Raw genomic sequence first — 20,151 nt, 5'->3', positions numbered from 1 at the left:
CAGAATCTGACCAGCACAGGATTTGATGTGCAGCTCCAACCTGAAAGAACAAAGACGAGAATAAACTAATGAGAGGGATAAGCATTTTAAAAGCAGAGAGAGAGAGAGAAAAGGTCCCGCTGTGCAGCAAGGAAAAAACCATGTAGCAAAGCAAGCAAGGCAAAACTAATCAATACGAATAATGACCAGGAAAAAAGCAACAGCAAAATACTTGAAATAGTTTTAAGTGGTGCTGCCGTCTGATTTGCTTGACTGTCATACATGGTCCACGTAGGAAAACATTCCTGATGCCTAATGCAGCAAACAGCAGGCTGAAGGCAATTGCGGAACCCCTTCCTTAAAAGCCTAGTCCCACTGCCATCTTCAGGACAAGCTGATCCTCAGAGATTGTTTGTGGCAGCAAATTATCTAAGTGCTATTAGGCACAGCTAGTGTGTCTCCACACATAAGCCTCATTAGAAGAGAGCAAAAGTTAGAGCGGTGACAAATTGTCATGCTTTGGTGCTCTAGAGGTGTGGCACGTACAAAATGAATCCTAGAGCCTTGCAGTGCATAGAATTGATCCCCTAGTTGCAAAACAAGGAAGGACTTCTGGTGGCGTGGTGAGTCTCCTTGACTGCAAATCCACAGGTTGGTTGCAAGCCAGATGTTGGGGCCATGTGTAAGAGGCCTGCATATTTGTATCCATGCATCCACTGTGGTTCGTGATGTGCCTGCAATGTTTAAGGAATGGTGTTAAGTGTTGCAATATACCACATTTTTTCCGTGTATAACATGCCCCCGTGTATAAGACACCCCGTATTTTTGAGGACTCCAACTTAAGCTTTTCTGGAGGAGATGACCAGAGTTGTTGAGCTTTTTTTTAGGGGGGATTCCCAGAATCCAGTTGCGGCTCATCTCGCTCTATAGGCCAAGGGAGCTGGTGTTTGTTTGCAGACAGCTTCCGGGTCATGTGGCCAGCATGGCTAAGCCGCTTCTGGTGAACCAGAGCAGTGCACGGAAATGCCATTTACCTTCCTGCCGGAGCGGTACCTATTTATCTACTTGCACTTTGATGTGCTTTCGAACTGCTAGGTAGGCAGGAGCTGGGACCGAGCAATGGGAGCTCACCCCATCACGGGGATTCGAACCGCCAACCTTCTGATCGGCAAGCCCTAGGCTCTGTGGTTTAGACCACAGCGCCACCCAAACACACACAATAGCTACTGACAATCTCCAGCTAGCGGAAGATACCAATCCCACATCACCAATATGCACTGACCGTGTATAAGACTCCCCCCATTTTTTTACTAAATTTGTTTAGGGAAAAACCCTTGCCTAATATATGGGAAAGTACAGTAATGTGCGACGTTGTATCTCTTTCTAGGAGTACATGGTGCTCTAGGGATGTTCACTTAGTGGTGGTACCAAGACCAAATAGAAACTGGTAATTTTGATGGAGCAATACCCTGCCAACCTCTTAGCTTCTAATTTGTTTATTTCTTGTTAGGTTTTTTTTAAAAAATATTCAGTGCAGTTCTTTCCTCTGGTTTATGTTGGAACCCCCCCCCAAAAAAAAAATCCTATGCTGTGCTTCTTCCTGGATTAGTCAAAGGGGAGATTCCATCCAATCAGGGATGTCACAGTGAATGGACTTGTTACCTGTAGCTTTTCACCTGGGTTTCTACGGCGTGTGGTATTCCTGGAGACAGGATTTATAGAACGATCAACTGCTTAACATTTTGGACTAGGAGTGCTGTTTACACGAGCTTTCGTTTCAGTATCAGAAAGACCAAGAGAGGCAGTTGTGTTAGATGTGTGCAAACCGTTCATTGTATGCCACCAGCATAGATAAACATAGTGCAGGCCAGAGCAGAGGGATGCATGACTCAGCAATGTTTGATTCAGGTTACACTGTCGTCTGCTTTAATAGCATATATGTATTTTTAAAATATTGTTAGTATTATTATTATTAATGTTTATATACACCACTTTTAAACAATTAAAAGCAAGACAATAAACAGAACTTTATTACATTTATTTATTTATTTATTTATTTATCCTACAAGGAGCTCAAAGTTCAAGCTGGTATACATACAACAACCCTGTGGGGGAGATTAGTCTGAGAGACAGTGACTGTCCCAAGGTCACCCAGTGAGTGGGGTTTTGAACCCTGGTCTCCCAGGTCATGATCCAGCGTTGATCACTATACAACAGTGGATCGCTCCACATATCAAGAATTCAATTCAACATTATAGAAATGATTAACTGAATAATAACTTTTAAAAAAATAGATCATAATATGTATATCTATTACTAGCTGGCCCGGCCACACCTTGCTGTGGCCCTTTCCCCCCACCTCCCCATTCTCGCCTGTTTTCCCACAGCTTATCCCCACGAACTTCTGTGTGGCCCATTTCAGTCTTCCCTCCCCCCCATTTTCGCCTGGTTTCCCACACGTTATCCTGATGAACTTAAGCCTGCCTCCTCCCAGTCTTTCCCTCCCGTTTTCGCCTGGTTTCCCACAGCTTATCCTGATGAACTTCTGCCTGCCTCCTCTCAGTCCCCCCCCCCCGTTTTCTTCTTCCTCCCACTCACGCCGTGTGATTTGTTCCCCTCCCCCGCACTCTCCATGGTCACTTCAAAACTGTGTTGATCTCCTACCTCCCTTCTCTCCGGTCCCCCCCCCCCCCGGGTTTCCCCTGGCTCTCCACAGGTTGTTCTGTTGAACTCCTGTGCTGTGATTTGTTCCGTCACCTCTGCACTCTCATGTCTGTTGCTCACTTGTTTTAAAATGGGAATTGGCCGAGCCTGAGGCAAGGCGTTGTTGTGGCGGTGGTAGCTAAAGGTTGATTCGGCCCCTCCCCCGCCAACAGCCTGTTGGCTGAGGCGACCTCAAGTCCTGCTCCCCCTCCCACCCTCTTCTGAAGTCTGTTGTTGTAAAGCGTGTGTTCCTTTGACGTCCACTGGAGGGCGCTGGGTTTTTTGCACAAATTCACGGATTTATCTGGGAAAGGTATGATATTTTAGCAGTCTAGGTACCTAAGAACCTTCCCATATGGCCAAGGAATGTTGTGTCCAAATTTGAAGATAACCGGTCAAGCGGTTACAGAGCAAGGCCTTCGCGTCCGCACACCCATCTTGAACATTTTTTATATATAGATTTAACATTTCAGTTCTTTAATAAATTGTGGGATTAGAACTCCCAAAGTGAAGAACTTCCATTCAGTGCTGCTCCTCTGGGGTAACTCCCATCAAACTCAGTCAGGTAAAAATAACCTCTCTCTCCAGAACCAGCTACTGGCCTCTCATGCTACAGCTGGCTGCTCCTATTGTTCCCCACAGACAGATCTTCTCTTCAGGCCCCTGACTGATGAATTGGCTTTCTGGGCTCTCTATCTCTCCCCATCCAATCCAGGAACTGGCACAGGGGGCAGGATTTATGTTAAATCTGCTTTAGCCCCCTTACTTCCTGATGTTTCTGCTCTTAAGCAGTTGCAGGGAGGGCTAGGCATTCACAGCTGGGGACAAAGTCTCGAGTGGAGAGAGGGATTTATTATCGTTTGTATTTTCTTTATGATTGCACCAAATTACATAGGGTTTGGAAATGTTGAGGTAATCTTTGCATGCGCAGGCCTCTCAAAAAGAACGCGTAATCTTCTTGCTTGCCCTTCTAGTTTCTGTGGGCTGCAAGTGGTCCTCCTCCTCTCTATTTTCACCTTTTAAGATTTGTTCTGTTGGGGACTTTTATTCAGTCTTGCACAGTTGGAATCCCGCCTGTCCCCAAAGCTATTACTAAAAGCTTGTATCTTCATTCAAACTAGATGCAATAGTCTTGCATCCTGTGTAATCCTATAACACAGTTTTAGTTATTTCCCATTTTACTTTTATCCAGCAAGGGTTTTGTAAATGTGTGAGCCTTTTGTTAGGAGACAGCAACAGTATCGACGACATAGTAATAGCCGTTGGCAGCTGAGCTCAACGTGGGTTGCTCTCACTTGCTATTTGGCTGTTCATGATAGGATGTTGTGACAGCACAACGTAGCCAATTAGATTTGGCAATGGACTGATGTCATGGAAGGCGAGTGAGAGCAAGGCAAATGAATGAGCAAACGTGGTTGCAAGGAGTGTTGGAAAATGGCCAGAAAGGAAAGCATTTTTCAGCACTGGTATGAGTAATTTCAATTCAGCTAGAGCCATTACAGCTGCTGTTGCAGATGTACAAAATAGTGCTGCCTTCTCTCTTATTGAACCAGACTCTGAATGTTATATAGAGGAAAAGAAAGATGCAGAAAATATCAAGCAGATCCGGAATGTATTCCTTGAGTGTTTAAATGAGGGGTGCGAACCTGTGAGCCCCAGCCAGCATGGTGAATAGTCAGTGGTGATTCATAGAATTGCAGAATTGGAAGGGATTCATTTCATTTAATTCATTTATTATATTTTTATGCCGCTTTTCATTCACATGAACTGCATCATGAGAGTTGTAGTCCAACAACACTCGTAATCTGGTGAACCGGGTTCGTGTCTCCGCTCCTCCACATGCAGCTGCTGGGTGACCTTGGGCTACTCACACTTCTCTGAAGTCTCTCAGCCCCACTCACCTCACAGAGTGTTTGTTGTGGGGGAGGAAGGGAAAGGAGAATGTTAGTCGCTTTGAGACTCCTTCGGGTAGTGATAAAGCGGTATATCAAATCTAGACTCCTCCTCCTCCTCCACCACCTCCTCCTCCTCTTCTTCTTCTTCTTCTTCTTCTTCTTCTTCTTCTTCTTCTTCTTCTGTGATTCTACAAACATATCCAAAGAGGCTGCAGGTCTCCCATATCTAGTTTAAATGAAGATATAACATAGAAAATACCAAAGATCCAGTAGGTTTAACACAGAAGAACTGTTCATCTGCCACATATCACACTCCCTTTTTCATATCCAACTTTCTTTCCGCTCTTCTTCAATGCACACTTATTTATTTATAGTAATATTAGTTCATTCATCATTGTTCAAATATAATGAGCCTATAATGCACAGTTGGCACGCTAGGTAGGTATTTTATTTTTTTCTTGTGAGATAAATTGTAAGAAGTGTTGTGCAGACTGTTTTGTTTCTACACCCAGATGCATATGAATATTGCACTCATAAAACAAGCTGCTGTCAGGCATGACCAAGCAACGAGTTCTGTGTCACTGCAAAGTTATTATACACTTTCCCCAAGCAAATATTGGTCCAATAAATGTGGTTCCCCACATCTATTTATTTTGGCACAAATGGCTTAGGTACAGCACAGACTTGGTTGGAGGATGTACAAAGCACGCCACTCTTAACTGTGTAATGTCAGTGGATTTTGCTATTCTAAAATTTCTAGTTGTTAGATATAAAACTAGTTTTCTGTTTTGTTTCATGGATAAATAATTTATAGGGATGAGTATACCTCCACCTTCCATTATTGTTCCATGGGTTCTCTCTGCCCTGTGTTCTTTTCCAACTTTCTTCTGCTACAGTGTGGAGAATTTCTGAAATTAATTCTGCAACTGGTGCATATGCTGTTTGCTGAAACTTCCTGTTCCTTTCACCAACATTCGCTTGGGTTTCCCCCTACCACCAACGTCCCGCCCCAGACCAGGTTGCTGAAGTGAACAAGTGCTTGTGTTCACCAAGATTCCTCTTTGCCTGTCGTTCCACCAAGGCTAGATAGCTTAGTTGGTTAGAGCATGGTGCTGATAACACCAAGGTTCGATTCCCATTAGGGGCAACTGGATATTCCTGCACTGCAGGGAGTCGGGCTATAGCTGATTCTCGGGATCCCTTCCTATTCTTTGATTCTAATATGAATAAGTCTTTGCCAGCAACTTGGACAAAATAAAAGGTGTGTATGGATAGGAGATGCAACATGCAAGAAAAAACATGCTGATCATTCTGTATGAATAATTTTGTTTAAAAAAAGAATAATGGGTTGATTGCCAGCTTACCGATTGACGTTCAGGGAGAAATTCCAGTGGAGTGAATATCATGAGTGGTCCTGCTAACTTGTTTCACCATCACTTAGGCAAGCTGATACAACTCCTTCTCACACTCCTGTGGCAGCAGTGGTGTGGGAAGGAGGCAGTTTGTAAGCTCTTTCCACCAGGAGGTTACAAACTGCCTTCTTCCCACCAGGGCCCAGGTCCTGTGAGAGGATTTCAAGGGGAAAGTTGCTTCAGTCACCCCCAAATTATTGAGAGAAATGTTAGAAAGGTCCTTTAAAGGGAGGTGGATGCCAAAGTATAGAGGCATTTAGTGGGTTGGGAATGATGGGTTTATTGAACTTGTTCATAGTGCAGAGACGTACTGAAATTTGTTGCACTGCTCTGGAACATGAGTTCAGAAGAGGTACCAGTACCTCCCTGTCCCTGCCTGCGGACATCCTGCAGAACTCCTCTGCTCAGTTGATTAGAGCATATTCCTGCATTGCAGTGGGTTGGAATAGATGATCCTCAGGTTCCCTTCCAACTCTATGATTCCTTTGCTTGGTAAATGGAAACATACTCTTCTGCTAGCTGTTTCTTTCATGCCAGTAATTAATCAAGCTGGGTTTTTATTATTAATATTATTATAGCTCTGAAAACGGGCTGCTATATTTTAAGCGGTTTTTAATGAATTATTTTAGCAGTTAACTTGTTCGTTATAAATATTCTGTAAGCTGCATCATGCCGTTGGGAGAGGCAGGGCATCAGGGCTCTGCAAACAAACTTAACAAGTTATTGAATTAATAAAAGGTAAGGGCAAGATTGACAGAATGCCTCTGGAGCAAGTGAGGTAGGAAGAAGACCAACTCACTAGCACAATAATCCCTAAGACGCCTTTGTGCCCATACTGAGTTAATCATCAAGAAGCAGAGGAATGTTTCCTGTTTCGAGAGGGAGCCATTTGGAGCAGTTTGTTGGCAAAACTCAGGTGCAAACACACAACAGTCGTATTTCCTTGTCCGCCTGTGCCACTTCCATGCCCTTTGTTGATCCCTTTCGCTAAAAGTACATTCTGTTTTTTAAAGTGATGTTAAAGAAATATCCATTGAGCTTTCTTCGCAGTTGGGGGTGGGGGGCCTTTCCAAATTAAGGACTGGGCCTGGGGCATGGAGTTTTGGTGGTCCATCTTGCTGCAACTAAAGCAAACAGATATATGGTCAGGTACTAAGTGCTGGCATAATGTTTAGAGGTGGTGCATGAATACCACTATAAGTGATGCATTTTAAAAGTTGGTTGCGGGGAGTAGTGATGGCGAAGACATTCAGTTCAGTTCGCCTTTAAAGGTCAGCCTTCACTCTTTCTGAAACAACAAGCAAACCAAAACTCAGCCATCTTCCAAAATGCACACTTCTCCAGATTGTGCAGTGCAGCCGAGTCTTTTGAGCACAAATGCATATACCAGGGCAGGTTGGTCATAAAATGCATTTATTTGTGCAAACAGCATTGAAAAAGGTGCTACATAAGGGAGAAGGTGCTTTGCAAAAATGTGCATGTTGGGCAAATTGCATACCAAGGTCGTGTATATTAGAAGAAATCGGCAGTAAAATGCTGCTGAGAAGTTTGTTTGTTTGTTTGTTTGTTTGTTTCAAATTTCACAAACTGATGTGAACTGATGAATGGGAAAATGAGAAATGGGGAGAAACTATCCCATCCCTGGATGGGGAGGGAGCAAGCCATGGACATAGGAAGCTACCTTACAGTGAGTCAGACGATTGGTCTAGCTAGCTTAGTATTAGCTTAGTATCAGAAAGTCGGCAGTTCGAATCCCCGTGACGGGGTGAGCTTCCGTTGCTGTGTCCCAGCTCCTGTAAACCTAGCAGTTTGAAAGCACACCAGTCTGAGTAGATAAATAAGTATCAATGTGTCAGGAAGGTTAACATGCGCTCTGGCTTCTGTCATGGTCCTCCGTTGCACCAGAAGCTGTTTAGTCATGCTGGCCACATGACCCGGTAAGCTGTCTGGGAACAAATGCTGTCTCCTTCGGCCTGAAAGCGAGATGAGTGACGCAACCCCATAGTCGCCTACCTGGAGATGCCCAGGATTCTTTGCAAAGGAGTTTTGGTGGTCCATCTTGCTGCAACTCCTGACCTAATGCAATAGCGAAAGCACTGTACCACTCGGCTGCAGCCCCTTTCCAAAGGGTTAGGGAGATTTGATTTTTAAATCGTGCAAGGACCGCTTTTTCCTGCTTCCCTTCCTTGGGACTCGCCTTCCTTCCCTCCCTATTTATCTGCTGCTGTCTCGCCAGCTTTACCGGCCGAGCTGCTGTCATTCCTAAACCTGCCTTCTGCCACACACACAGAAAACATGAAGGCAAAGTTGCTTCATAATGCTTAGAACCAATGCTTATTTCTGGTTTGGAACTTGAAATACCATAAAATGGATGATTAAAATGAATGATTTAAACTAATGATATTCAAGCCATCCTACACTACATGACTTCAGGCTCCATGTCTGCTGAGCTGAGCTCAACACGCTGCATACTTTTTATGTAAGAGAGCATTAAACAACAGGACACCCTCCCCAGATTTCTCCTCTCCATTTGTAAGGTGAATGAGCTTTCTAGCCTGAGTATGTTTGAGATGTGCATTAAGAAAACTGGTATACATCTAACAGCTAACACCTAGGGAGCTCGGCAGGACTCCCCTGATTTCATAGGAATTGTCCCATTCCCTCCCTCCCAATACCCTTATTTTCTCTACCTCAGCAAACCATCGTTACTCTTAGAACCAAACTAGTCAAGCCCTTGTTTGTCTACAGTAACAGAATGGGAGACTTTGGTTTGTTCATGGTTTCCAATCTTGTTCCACAGACAAATACAGTTTATGCCAACCATGGTTTCCTAATTAAGATATACAGTAATGGCAAACTGCGGATTACCACGAAAAAGGATGTGCAGGAGGATTTGAGGGGAGAGAGCACACAAGCCTCCATGGATCCTTCATTCAATATCACAACTGAAATGAGCTAAAGTCTGTTTAGGTCAGTGTTTCCCAAACTTGAATCTCCAGCTGTTTTGGGACTGCAGTTCCCATCATCTGTGACCACTGGTCCTACTAGCTAGAGATGATGGGAGTTGTAGTCCAACAGCAACTGGAGACCCAAGTTTGGGAAATACTGGTTCATGTATATTTATGCATGTTCATCTTAACACGCATCAGACAGCTTTTTTGGTTTTCTTTGCTTGTGCTATAAAGTGCCATCGCATTATAAAAATAAAAGTAGTTGATAAAGTGGATAAGTGGTTTGTCTCAGGTAAGTTTATTTCTTTAATAAGACTAAGGGCTGTGAACAACAGAAGGAACAAGGAGTACCTAAAACATTTCAGTGTGATCTTTCCCCTCGTACTGTTGCTTGATTTACATTATGTGAAACTCGTTCCTGCTTGCCTAAGCTGGTTAAAGCCTCTTTGATTTGCTTCTCTCGGAATAATTTCCTCTTGTTTTATATGAAGAGGGTTGGGGGGGGACCCCTACCCTCAATCCTTTTGTGCTTCTCAGTGCTGAGAAGAAAGCAGGAGGCTTTACTGCTTTGCCAGATGTTTGCCAGTTGGCCCAGGTGATCATAGGTTCGATGCTGGCCCTCGTTTGCCAGTTAGTCCAGCCTTTTTTTTTAATCATGTAAGCAGCATCGTTGGCAGAATTTTGTGGAAGATGCAGTGAGAACACAGGAAGCTTATATAACTGGATTATTTTTTTCTTCCCTGATTCTATCTTGGGCATCTTCAGTTTCCATCAATATGGAAATTTCCATAAATATTGGAGCTGTTTTTTAAGCTGTGTTTCAGAGAATCCTGTGGTTCTTTGTAAAGTTTATCTTTTCTTGAAAGGAAGTTTGCCTGCATGGGTGTGCTGGATAGATTACAGGGCAAACTCTGCATCTACAGAGAGCAGCAGCAAGGCCCAGTATGCTAGGCTTGCATTGTGCCTGGATCAAAAGAGTTCTGCAGAGCTTTCCTGATCACCCTCTGAAATGTGCACAGTGTGTTTGTGGCACGTGTGCAGGAATTTCACAGCAGATAAGTTCCTGAAAGTTTGTTAGATGCTCCTGAGGGGCTGCGAGTGTGGTCCTTCTGCATTTATATGCCCAGTACAACCTTTCTTAACTACAAGTAGTGGATACTGCAGAGGTTTGGCACGATGAAGATAAAATCTGTCAGGTGGTGGAAGGGCTCTCGGGATGCTACAGAGAGCCCCAGTCCCACCTGACCAGCAGCACCTCCTCTGGTAGCAGAGGGAGCAGCGAGGCTTCCAGCGGGGAGGGGCAGGCTTCTCAGGGTATGGAGGGAAGAGGCTCTGAGGATGCTGGAGAGACCCAGCACTCCTCTCGCTCAAGGGGCGATGAAGGAGACATGCAGCTTCCGGCACCCCAAAGGCATTGAGGGGTGAAACGAAAAGATGGGAGGCGGGGTTTCCGTATACCGAAACTCTTTTGTTGGGGTCAGAACCGGAAGGGGCCATTCCCGGACTCTGACGACGCTTGATACAGACATGAACTTATTAGCTCTGCACTGTACATAGTTTGCACAATAAAACTCTTAAAGGAAACTCGGAGTTTTGCCTGCTTACTCATGAGCAACGAACAGAGGACCTCACAAAATCCACATGTGTTTTGTAGGGCATTGGTCGTTTGGTGCTGTAGGTCCGCATTCAGACCTGTGTGGCACCCAGTATTTATATTTAGGTTTCTTGCATTTTTTCTAAGCACAGTGGTACCTTGGTTCCCGAATGGCTTTGTTGTTGTTCAGTCGTTCAGTCGTGTCCGACTCTTTGTGACCCCATGGACCAGATCACGCCAGCCACTCCTGTCTTTCACTACCTCCCGCAATTTGGTCAGACTCATGTTGGTAGCCTCGAGAACACCATCCAACCATCTCGTCTTCTGTCGTCCCCTTCTCCTTGTGCCCTCAATCTTTCCCAGCATCAGGTCTTTTCCAGGGCGTCTTCTCTTCTCATGAGGTGGCCAGAGTATTGGAGCGGCTTAGTTGTTGAACAAATCAGCTCCCAAGCACCGCAAACCTGGAAGTAAGTGTTCCGGTTTGCAAACGTTTTTCGGAAGCCAGACATCCAACGCCAGAAGATCCTGCAGCCAATTGGAAGCTGCGCCTTGATTTTCAAACAGTTTCGGGAATCGAATGGACTCCCGGAGTAGATTAAGCTTGAGAACCAAGGTACCACTGTATGTTTGTTCTTAAGTATTTCTGCTACCATCCCCAGACTCTCCCACTAAGTATTGGTTTGGGGAAGGCTGGCAAGGAGCATCTCAGGGAAACTTGTGTTGTTTGGAGCCATCAGTCGAAAATAACCTTGTTTCTCTGCTTGCAACGATAGCCAATGCAAAAAAGAAAAAAAGAGGCATTGCGAAAAATCCAAGCTGCATAATTGGTGACCTAAACACATAGGACCAGAAGGTCCTGCCTGGAATAGAGCAGGATTGAGAGATTTACACTAATGGGTGGAAGAGTCAAAACAAAAACAAAACAAAAAATCCTTCCAATAGCACCTTAGAGACCAACTAAGTTTGTTCTTGGTATGAGCTTTCGTGTGCATGCACACTTCTTCAGATACCAGAAAAGCTTTCGTGTGGAAGAGTCTCTGAAAATTTATCTAGTGTTCTGTTCATTTCTTCAAGCAGATGCTGGGATGCCCTCTCCTCTGCTAGTCTGACCAGGTCATTAAAATGCATTCACCTCCTTCAGTATGCAGCAACCAACTCTTCTCAGGCTTCAACCAGCTCTGAATCATTTCCTTTCTGAGCTGTCTGTCAGAAACATTTATGTTTTGCAGACTCCCTGAGGGGGGGGGGGGAACCAGCCAATGACTGAAGGAAGACCCCTGTGGAGTGTGAAAGTTAGTCAGACAGGAACAAGTAGCAGAAAACAGTAAATATATAACATGAGGAAATGATACGTGGAAATATTGGCAGAGGGCCCAAACATTTTGTGTTAATTTATTACATTCATAATTCACTTATTCAACTGCAAATTGGTGAAGGTAGTGGCTAGGGCACTGAACTCAGGTTCAAGCCCTCCTCTGGACATTAAAAATCCATGAATAAACCTGCATCCACTGCTGCCTCTCAGCCTAATCTACCTACCAGGGTTGTGGTATGGGTGGGGTTGAGGAACAAGCCAGGTATGCTAGGCTGAGCTCCTTGGAGAAACATTGGAATACACAAATGATAGGTAGAGACTTTAGAGGTCTTTCAGTAAGACTGCTCACCTTCTGGGGGGTGGCGGTGTTGCGGCCAGACAACGGGGGGGTTGACGCCCCCTCTGCACAAGCCCTGGCCACATTACCCCCCACCCAGCCAATCCATGCTGGCGGGGGGCGTGGCTGTGGATAATTTAAACCGCGGTGCAGTTAGACATTGGGTAAGCCTTTGTTTAATGGAGGGGAGGTTGTAGCCTCCGCCTGCCCCTCCTCAATAAGGGTATGCTGTTAAAGGGATCCGGGGGTGTGGATTCTGTCCAAAGCCCGGGCATGGGCTAGGGCCATGTCGCTACCCCAACGGGGACCCCTCGGGGTGCCCCTATTTGATGTAAGTCATAGAGCTCCCCCTTCTGGTGGTTTATCGTTAGTTTGATGCCTGCAGACAGGCGGGAGTCAAGATATAGCCTGCTTTCACCTATTTCCTAAGCCAAACATCTCACATCTGTAACCAATAAAGTTGTGACCTGTTTTAGCCCATAATCCAAAATACTCGTGTTGGTATGATTATTAACCAATGGGAACTACAGGGCACGGAGCCTTGGCGCCCTAACTGTTAATTAAAAACATTGAAACAAACTAGTGAGTAGATTCAGAACACAAATAGCCATTGCAGAGCAGACCACCGACATGAGTTTTGCATCTTCACGTGGTTTGTGAACAAACTGTTAACAGCAACCAAGTTTGAAATGCAAGCACATAGATTTTTTCCTCCTGTTCCCCTTCCCTGATATTTCTCTCTCTCATCTTGACTCCCCCCCTCTTGTTGCAGTCCCATCTGCTGTTCCCATGATGCACCAGGTGAGTCGTACGACGAGTAGCATCACTTTGTCCTGGCCGCAACCAGACCAACCAAACGGTATCATCTTGGATTATCAGCTGCGTTATTTTGACAAGGTAAGTTGGCGTGGGGAACCTGTTTTCGCAGTTGTGTGTGAGAGAGGTTGAAAATCACTTCGGCCAGGGAGAGTAATGGTTGCAGCCTGGCAAGAAGAGGCAAATGAAACAGCAAGATAGTGAAAAGAGGCCTGAGTTAAAACTAGGAACTGGATTTCGTGTGTCACGACAAGTTTTTCCTTGCCTCTGCATGCCTGCACTATAAATTTAAAGAAAACTGAAGGTCATGACTTCCCATCAGTAAGCTTCTTCAGATGGTAGAGGGTGTTACATATCTCCCGACTAAATTCTCAGCGCACTTTCAAAGCTATCATTTTGTACTAGGGTTCCTTGAGAGATTCGAAACAGGTTTAGGTTTGTAGTGTCAATCTGCTCTAGCTTTTCTTCTCCTGCTAGGACCAGATGGTGAGCTTGCCACCTTTTTTGTCTAAGGGACCTTGTTCCTATGGTATCAGAGCGGGTTGGGAACCGCGGCCACGTGGCTTTGTCGTAAGCCATGGGGGAGACAAAACAAAATCAAACCCACCACAACCATGCAGGGCTTTGTGAGATACCGAAAATGATTGAGCATGCACTTTTCAGATTTATAAAGCAAAAATGATAGCCAGGCGGTATTTTTTTTTTTTAAAGCACAAGATTCTTAGTTCATTTTTTTTTGCAGAAACGTTCCTTTTTCAGCAAGTCTGTCGGGGCACATGATTTAGTTAGCATTTGTTTTAGATGGTTTATTTTTATCTATGTTCATAATTTTGGTTTTATGTAGCTTTGTTTTTAAGTGGTTTGTGCATTTTAGTCATGTTTCATATATATCAGAATTCGAAGCTGCTTGGATATTTTATTTTATTTTTTTGAGCAAGTGGTTTATGCGTTTTCCAAACTAGCAGATAAATGTCTGTATTTAGAATTTTGCTATGGCATCCTTCTTCACTTCTATTATACAAATCATTTCTCTGTTTTCTCCTTTGGCCTCTTCTGTTCTCTAGGTCAGGAGAGAAGAGTAGCAGCAGAGGCATTTGAGAAATCCAGAGACTAGATCAGGGGGTTCGGGGTGTGTGGTTATCTCAGCCGTGTAGGGAAGCAACTGGTGAGCCTAGGAGGGAGCATCGCTGAGGAGGAGGAAGTGGAATTTTGTTTTGTCAGCTTCTCACGACTTGATTGTTGATTCCTAGTCAGAAGACGAGGACAACTCATTCACCATAACCAGTGAGACTAATATGGCCACTATTGCCAATCTCAGCCCAGGGAAGATATATGCCTTCCAGGTTCGAGCTCGGACAGCAGTGGGCTACGGGCCATACAGTGGAAAGATGTATTTCCAGACTCTGGTGGGAAGTAAGTGATACACCTTTGTGAACTTTTAAACTTAGAATCCCCCCCCCCTTGAACTTCTCTCGTGCTCAGATGTAGCTGTACAATCTGATCTCTCTTTATTTTACCCTCCTGCTCATGCATCGTAAACTTTTACAACACTCACAGGCTAGCACATGCCTTGAGCTTGACCTGCAAGCTGTTATGGCCCTACTAGGTATGACGAGGCTAGTGGGCTGTCCTTTGTGGACATAGTCACCTCAAATCCTGAGAACACAGCACATCCAAGGGACCCTTTGCCCTACAACCCCAGGGGTGCTCCCTGTTATCAGTCACAGATCCAAATGCTCTGGGTTGCAGCCCCAGAAGCTCTCTGCCTGACAAGACGCTAGGAGGGTGTGCACACATGCAAAGGTTTCACTGGGAGGTTAGGATGAGAAGGTAACTTTGACTGGAGGCTGGGAGGGGTCCCCAAGGAGGAGGAATGGCAGCTTAAAACAATGAACTATTCAGAGCTAGCAGGCCTAACCAGCAGAATAAGAGAACACGAAGACCGAGTTTATAAAGAGGCATAGAAAATGTTTGTGAAATATCTGGAAAATAATTGTGAACGATTGAAAACACTAGCAGGATTAAGGTAAATTCAGCAGTGTAAATAAAGTAAGCTGAGGTCATATGAAAAGAGAGGGAGAATTTAAATGGTTAAAGTACAATATGCAGTATTATTGGGAAAATTAAAAGAACCATGGAAGGGAGAAGAAGGGAAGTCGATGAATGTATTGTTTTATTGGTGGACACTTAATTGTGGAAAATGTATAACTGACAATTTTAATAATTTTTTTTAAAGGGAGAGAAAATAACTTTGTCCCTTTTGACAGGCGAACGCTCTGAGATGGTGCAAGATCGATTGCCGCTTATTGTGGGTTCGGCACTTGGTGGTCTGGCCTTCCTGGTAATTGCGGCCATTGCCATCCTTGCCATTGTCTTCAAGAGGTGAGTTTCCTGTCCTCGCCCTACCTCAGAGTGTACCAGCTCCTCATGCAAAGGAGAGCCAGGAGTGCAGTGAAGACTCCCTGTCTCCTATCTGTGAATGTCACACAAAGGGGAGCCAAGTCAGAGGGCTGGAGTTACCAATCTTCTTCCGCCCCATTTTCAGACCCGATTATAACTGGATAGATAAAACAGGTAGAAATGTGGGAGCGCTAGCTCAAGGGGTGCTCAGATTTTGGCAGCCTATTTAAAGGGATACTATAGTTCAAAGTAAAGGCACCTAAAAGAGAATTGCTGGCAAGTTGGGCAAGCTAAGAGAGCAGAGGCAAACAGCTCTGGATAGCCTTTCGCCCTGACTAAAATGGAAGCTAGTTGCTTTCCCCTCTTCTAGTCCTCAAGCCCCTGATCTGCATAGTAACTCCAGAGACGTCCTACGCCCCAACCAGGTGCATTTACCAACTGCAAAATCATGGGTTTTGCAATGCAAAGGGCTCTACCCAGTGCGTTGAGAATTATGCCCAACCCCAACCCCCAATGGTTTTAAAAATGTTGCAATTGAAGGGTCACTGAAAAAGAAATTGTAGGCTGCTGTATACAGCCTGTTACAAGGAGCATATTGTTCAGATGTAATGGGAGACATGACACTGAGCACCACACCTGCAAAAAGGCTAAATGAAAAGTGAACATCAGAAGGAGCCCTGGGTTAATTTTGGTTATCAAGATACATTCCCAGTGGGACTGGCAACAACTCTTTTGCTTTCTGAAGATGTTTTCACCCAGAACTTCTGGATCAAGCCAGTGTTCAACAGTAGTTATCAAAGCTAGCTCCCAACATCACACCTTGTACCAGGTGATTCCATAGGTTAGTTATAGAGTCATAGAATCAGAATTGTAGAGTTGGAAGGGATCCCGAGGGTCATCTAGTTCAACTCCCTGCAATGCAGGAACCTCAGTTAAAGCATCTGTGACAGATGGCCATCCAACCTCTGCTTGAAAAGGAGAGCCACCACCTTCCGAGGGAGACGTGCCCACTGTTGAACGGCTCTTGCTGTCAGAAAGTTCTTCCTGATGTGTTCTTGTATCCTGACCCTATTATGAATCAATTCCTGAGAGGGTGGCCTCTCAGGGTCTGCTGCTATCAGAAAAGGGAGAAGAAATGTCCTCTCTCCACAGTGCCATGCACAATCTTCTACAATCTTTAGTCTGAAAGGAAGCTCCACTGAACTCAGCAGGACTTTCTTCTCAGTAGACATGTCCCGTTCCTGTTTCATTTTGGTTGCCCATTTATGTACTTTTCCCTAACTCCACTTGAGGTGATGAGGAGGTTGCCCTTCTTGAACCTTCCCTTTCCTCCACAGTAAGAGACGAGAGACTCCCTACACAGACCGCTTGCAGCAGTACATCACCACACGGGGTAAGCGATGGCATAGGAGCTCAGCTCTCTTTTAATAACAGCCTCTTCTTTTTTGGAGGAGGGTCTTTGTGACTGACTCTGGAGCTTCCCTTCTTCTTCACAGGTCTTGGGGTCAAGTATTACATTGACCCATCCACCTATGAAGATCCCAACGAAGCGATTCGGGAATTTGCCAAGGAAATTGATGTGTCTTTTGTCAAGATCGAGGAGGTCATTGGATCAGGTAATGAAGGAACTATTTTGCTTCTCATCTGCCCCATCACATTTCAGTCCCATTTTGCAGAGTGCTTGATCTGCCTCAAGCACCGTTTGGGCTGCAGTCCTCTATCCACTTCTCTCGGGGTATTCCCTGTTGAGCACAATGCTCTATAAATCTTTGATTTCTCTAACTTAGTTCTTGGACTGGTGTTCAGATCTTGCTCCATTTGATTAGGGTCTATTCAAGTGCACTTTGGGCCTCTTGTTGATCAATTTGTGCTCTAGACCAGTGGTTCCCAATTAGCTAAGTACCGGTACTACTGAGGACCCGCTCCAGCGGGAAGGTAAATGGCGTTTCCGTGCACTGCTCTGGTTCGCCAGAAGCGGCTTTGTCATGCTGGCTGCATGACCCAGAAGCTGTACGCCGGCTTCCTCGGCCAGTAACGTGAGATGAGTGCCACAACCCCAGAGTCGGACACGACTGGACCTAATGGTCAGGGGTCCCTTTACCTTTACCTTTACTGAGGACCCTGTTTTTTCAAAAGCCAACCCATGAAAATGTTGATATCTCTGTAGTAGTTTTTGTTGTGTGAATGGTGCCACCATACTCTCTGACATATCTCAGCACAAAACCAGGATGTGCATATTCTGGGCTGTGCTCCTGCACAAATCACATGATCCACGCAAGAGCATGGGACTGCAATCTTTTTTGGAGGGGGCACTGCAGTTGCACGCAAAATGCACATCTTACCTCAATCTCATGCATTTTTGGGTGCTGTGCTCTCGCCTGAGATCAAGGCCCCTCTAACTGGGATGTCCCAGACAGTTGTCAGGTATGTGCCATTGACCCCCTGGGTGGGTTACATGGACCACCAATTGGGAACCACTGCTCTAGAGCTTTCTTTTAAGAGCACTTCACTAGAGCTTCATTTCTGCATCTTCACATTGTGGACCTCATCTTGCTTTTGGGAGGGATTTAGAGAGGGGTGAATTCTGGGAATACTACCAGGCTCCCTAACACTTTACCTTTAAGTCAGCAAGAAGGAATGCAGCAGCGCCTTCTCTCACCCATATTCCTCCACCAGTCCTCTTGCCTGCTCTCCTCCCTTGTCCACAGTGAGGCAAGATTGAACCCTGTTCACACATGCACATCCAACTGTGATGCAATTCCATGCCATTGCAAAAGGTGTATGATCACCAGATCCGTGTAGGCAAGGCTAGTTGTAGGGGAATGAAGGTGGGCTATTGTGCTCATGTCCTGCTTGTGGGCTTCTGGTTGGCTGTTGTGAAAACATAATGCTGGACCCTTTCATGCAGCAGGGCTCCTCTTCTGTTCTTACAACTGCTTAGCTGGCCGCTCATCTTAACCTACCTCACAAAAGATAGATTGTGAGGATAATGGCAGAGGGAGTTGTGTACTCTTGCCCTGAGCTTCTTGGAGGAAGGGTGGGCTAAAAACACAATAGCCTTTGTAAATAAAAATCCAGCAATAAATAAAGGGTGCAAGGGGTCTCGAGACGTCTAGAGGATAGCAGTGCCTTTGCCCACTTTGTGTTGGCGCCTCCTGATGTCAACTGGAGAAGGTGGTTGCATCTCCTCTGTCTGATGTGGTGTCTTCTCCGTCCCTTACTCCTGGCAGGAGAGTTTGGAGAGGTCTGCTTTGGGCGCCTGAAGCCTCCAGGGAAACGAGAATACACAGTGGCTATTAAGACCCTAAAGGCAGGCTATACCGATGAGCAGCGCCGGGAATTCCTCAGCGAGGCCAGCATCATGGGACAGTTTGAGCACCCGAACGTCATCCGTCTGGAGGGTGTCGTCACCAAGAGCCGCCCTGTCATGATTGTCACGGAGTTCATGGAGAACGGCTCCTTGGATTCCTTCCTCCGGGTATTGCAAGCTTACCTTCCCCACCCCTCTTTTGCCCTTGTCATCTTACATGCCCGTTCACCTCCTCTGTGTCCTCCTTATCTCAAGGCCAGATCACTGGAGGTGCCGCCAAAAGACTGGGGCAAGTGACTGCTGCATTGTGGTTGAATGGGCCAGTCAACAAACGTAGGGATTGTGGTCAGAACATTATTCAGAGTCTCAACAGCCTCATATGACAGGAGGGGCATTGCCAGTATTTTACATCATGCAGTAAGGAGGATTATCGGGACTTGCAGAGCTCCCTTAACACCAGGAGGGACCAGTCAAGGGGTTCACTCATGTGAAGGAGCAACACACAAAGCCCTGTCACACCCCACAGCTAAATGATGGGGAGGCACAGCCTCACAAACCCCTCACATATTTATTTAGCATGCTTGTGTGCATTATTATTATTATTATTATTATTATTATTATTATTTGCTTTATCTTGCCCAGGGCAACCCAAAGCGACTTACAGCCAAAGTCTCCCCTTAGAATCTGAATCTCCCCTTAGATTTATTGCCAAAGTATGAAATTAAAGGCCACTCTGTAAGAGTACAGTTTCCTTTGATATTTAGATATAAACAAATCTAAAACTGGAAAATTAAACCTTGGCAGCATGTTTGTTTGTTTGTTTAATTAATTCTGTTTATGAATCAAAGTTATGCTCATTTTTAGATGATAAATTCCATGCTAGGAAATGTTCGGTTTACTCTGTTCATGCTGCAAAACTATACACACTTCCCTGGGAGTAAACCCCATTGAACTCTGTGGTGTTTACTTGTAAGTAGGCATGCATAGGAATGCACTTAAATATGCTTCAGTATTCTGAATTAATCTGACAATAATTTAAATCAAACAACTGATCCAAAGAAGTATTCACAACCAGGTATTCAAGTGGTGCATTAAAACATCTGTGCACTGCTGTTTTCGAAGTTATATTAGAAATCATATAAACTAAAGGAAAATGTATACATTTCAATGGCCAGAAATAGATTGTATGGCTTGAGAACCTGCAGAAATCTAATAAGAGTCTTTTGAGCTCTAGGATTAAATATCCTAGGCTCATCTTTATGAAGGCCACATAATCAGTATGACTAGGAGGGATGAATCAGTTTGTTACTGGTCTCTGTCACTTCAATGTGTTTGTTCTTTTTTGTCCCTTAGCCACATTAATCTGTTTAAAACACACACACAAAAATGAAAATTCACATTTAGATATGTATGTAAGTACATATTTTAAAACTTTTCTC

The 20,151-nt window shown here is 44.9% G+C and overlaps 1 protein-coding gene across 1 annotated transcript in view; it reads left to right on the top strand.

Moving 5' to 3' along the window:
- The window catches only part of LOC117061017 (ephrin type-B receptor 5), a 100,089-nt gene that overhangs the window by 71,095 nt on the left and 8,843 nt on the right, over positions 1–20,151 (top strand). The window contains exons 6-11 of the mRNA XM_033173678.1: positions 12,959–13,083; positions 14,253–14,415; positions 15,270–15,384; positions 16,740–16,795; positions 16,899–17,018; positions 18,633–18,880. Of these exons, the coding sequence (XP_033029569.1) occupies positions 12,959–13,083; positions 14,253–14,415; positions 15,270–15,384; positions 16,740–16,795; positions 16,899–17,018; positions 18,633–18,880 (827 nt within the window). The remainder of the gene's footprint in view (positions 1–12,958; positions 13,084–14,252; positions 14,416–15,269; positions 15,385–16,739; positions 16,796–16,898; positions 17,019–18,632; positions 18,881–20,151) is intronic.

The sequence above is a fragment of the Lacerta agilis genome, chromosome 16 (assembly GCF_009819535.1).
Source record: "Lacerta agilis isolate rLacAgi1 chromosome 16, rLacAgi1.pri, whole genome shotgun sequence".
Lineage (NCBI taxonomy): Eukaryota > Metazoa > Chordata > Lepidosauria > Squamata > Lacertidae > Lacerta > Lacerta agilis.
This window is presented reverse-complemented; position numbering and strand designations above follow the sequence as displayed.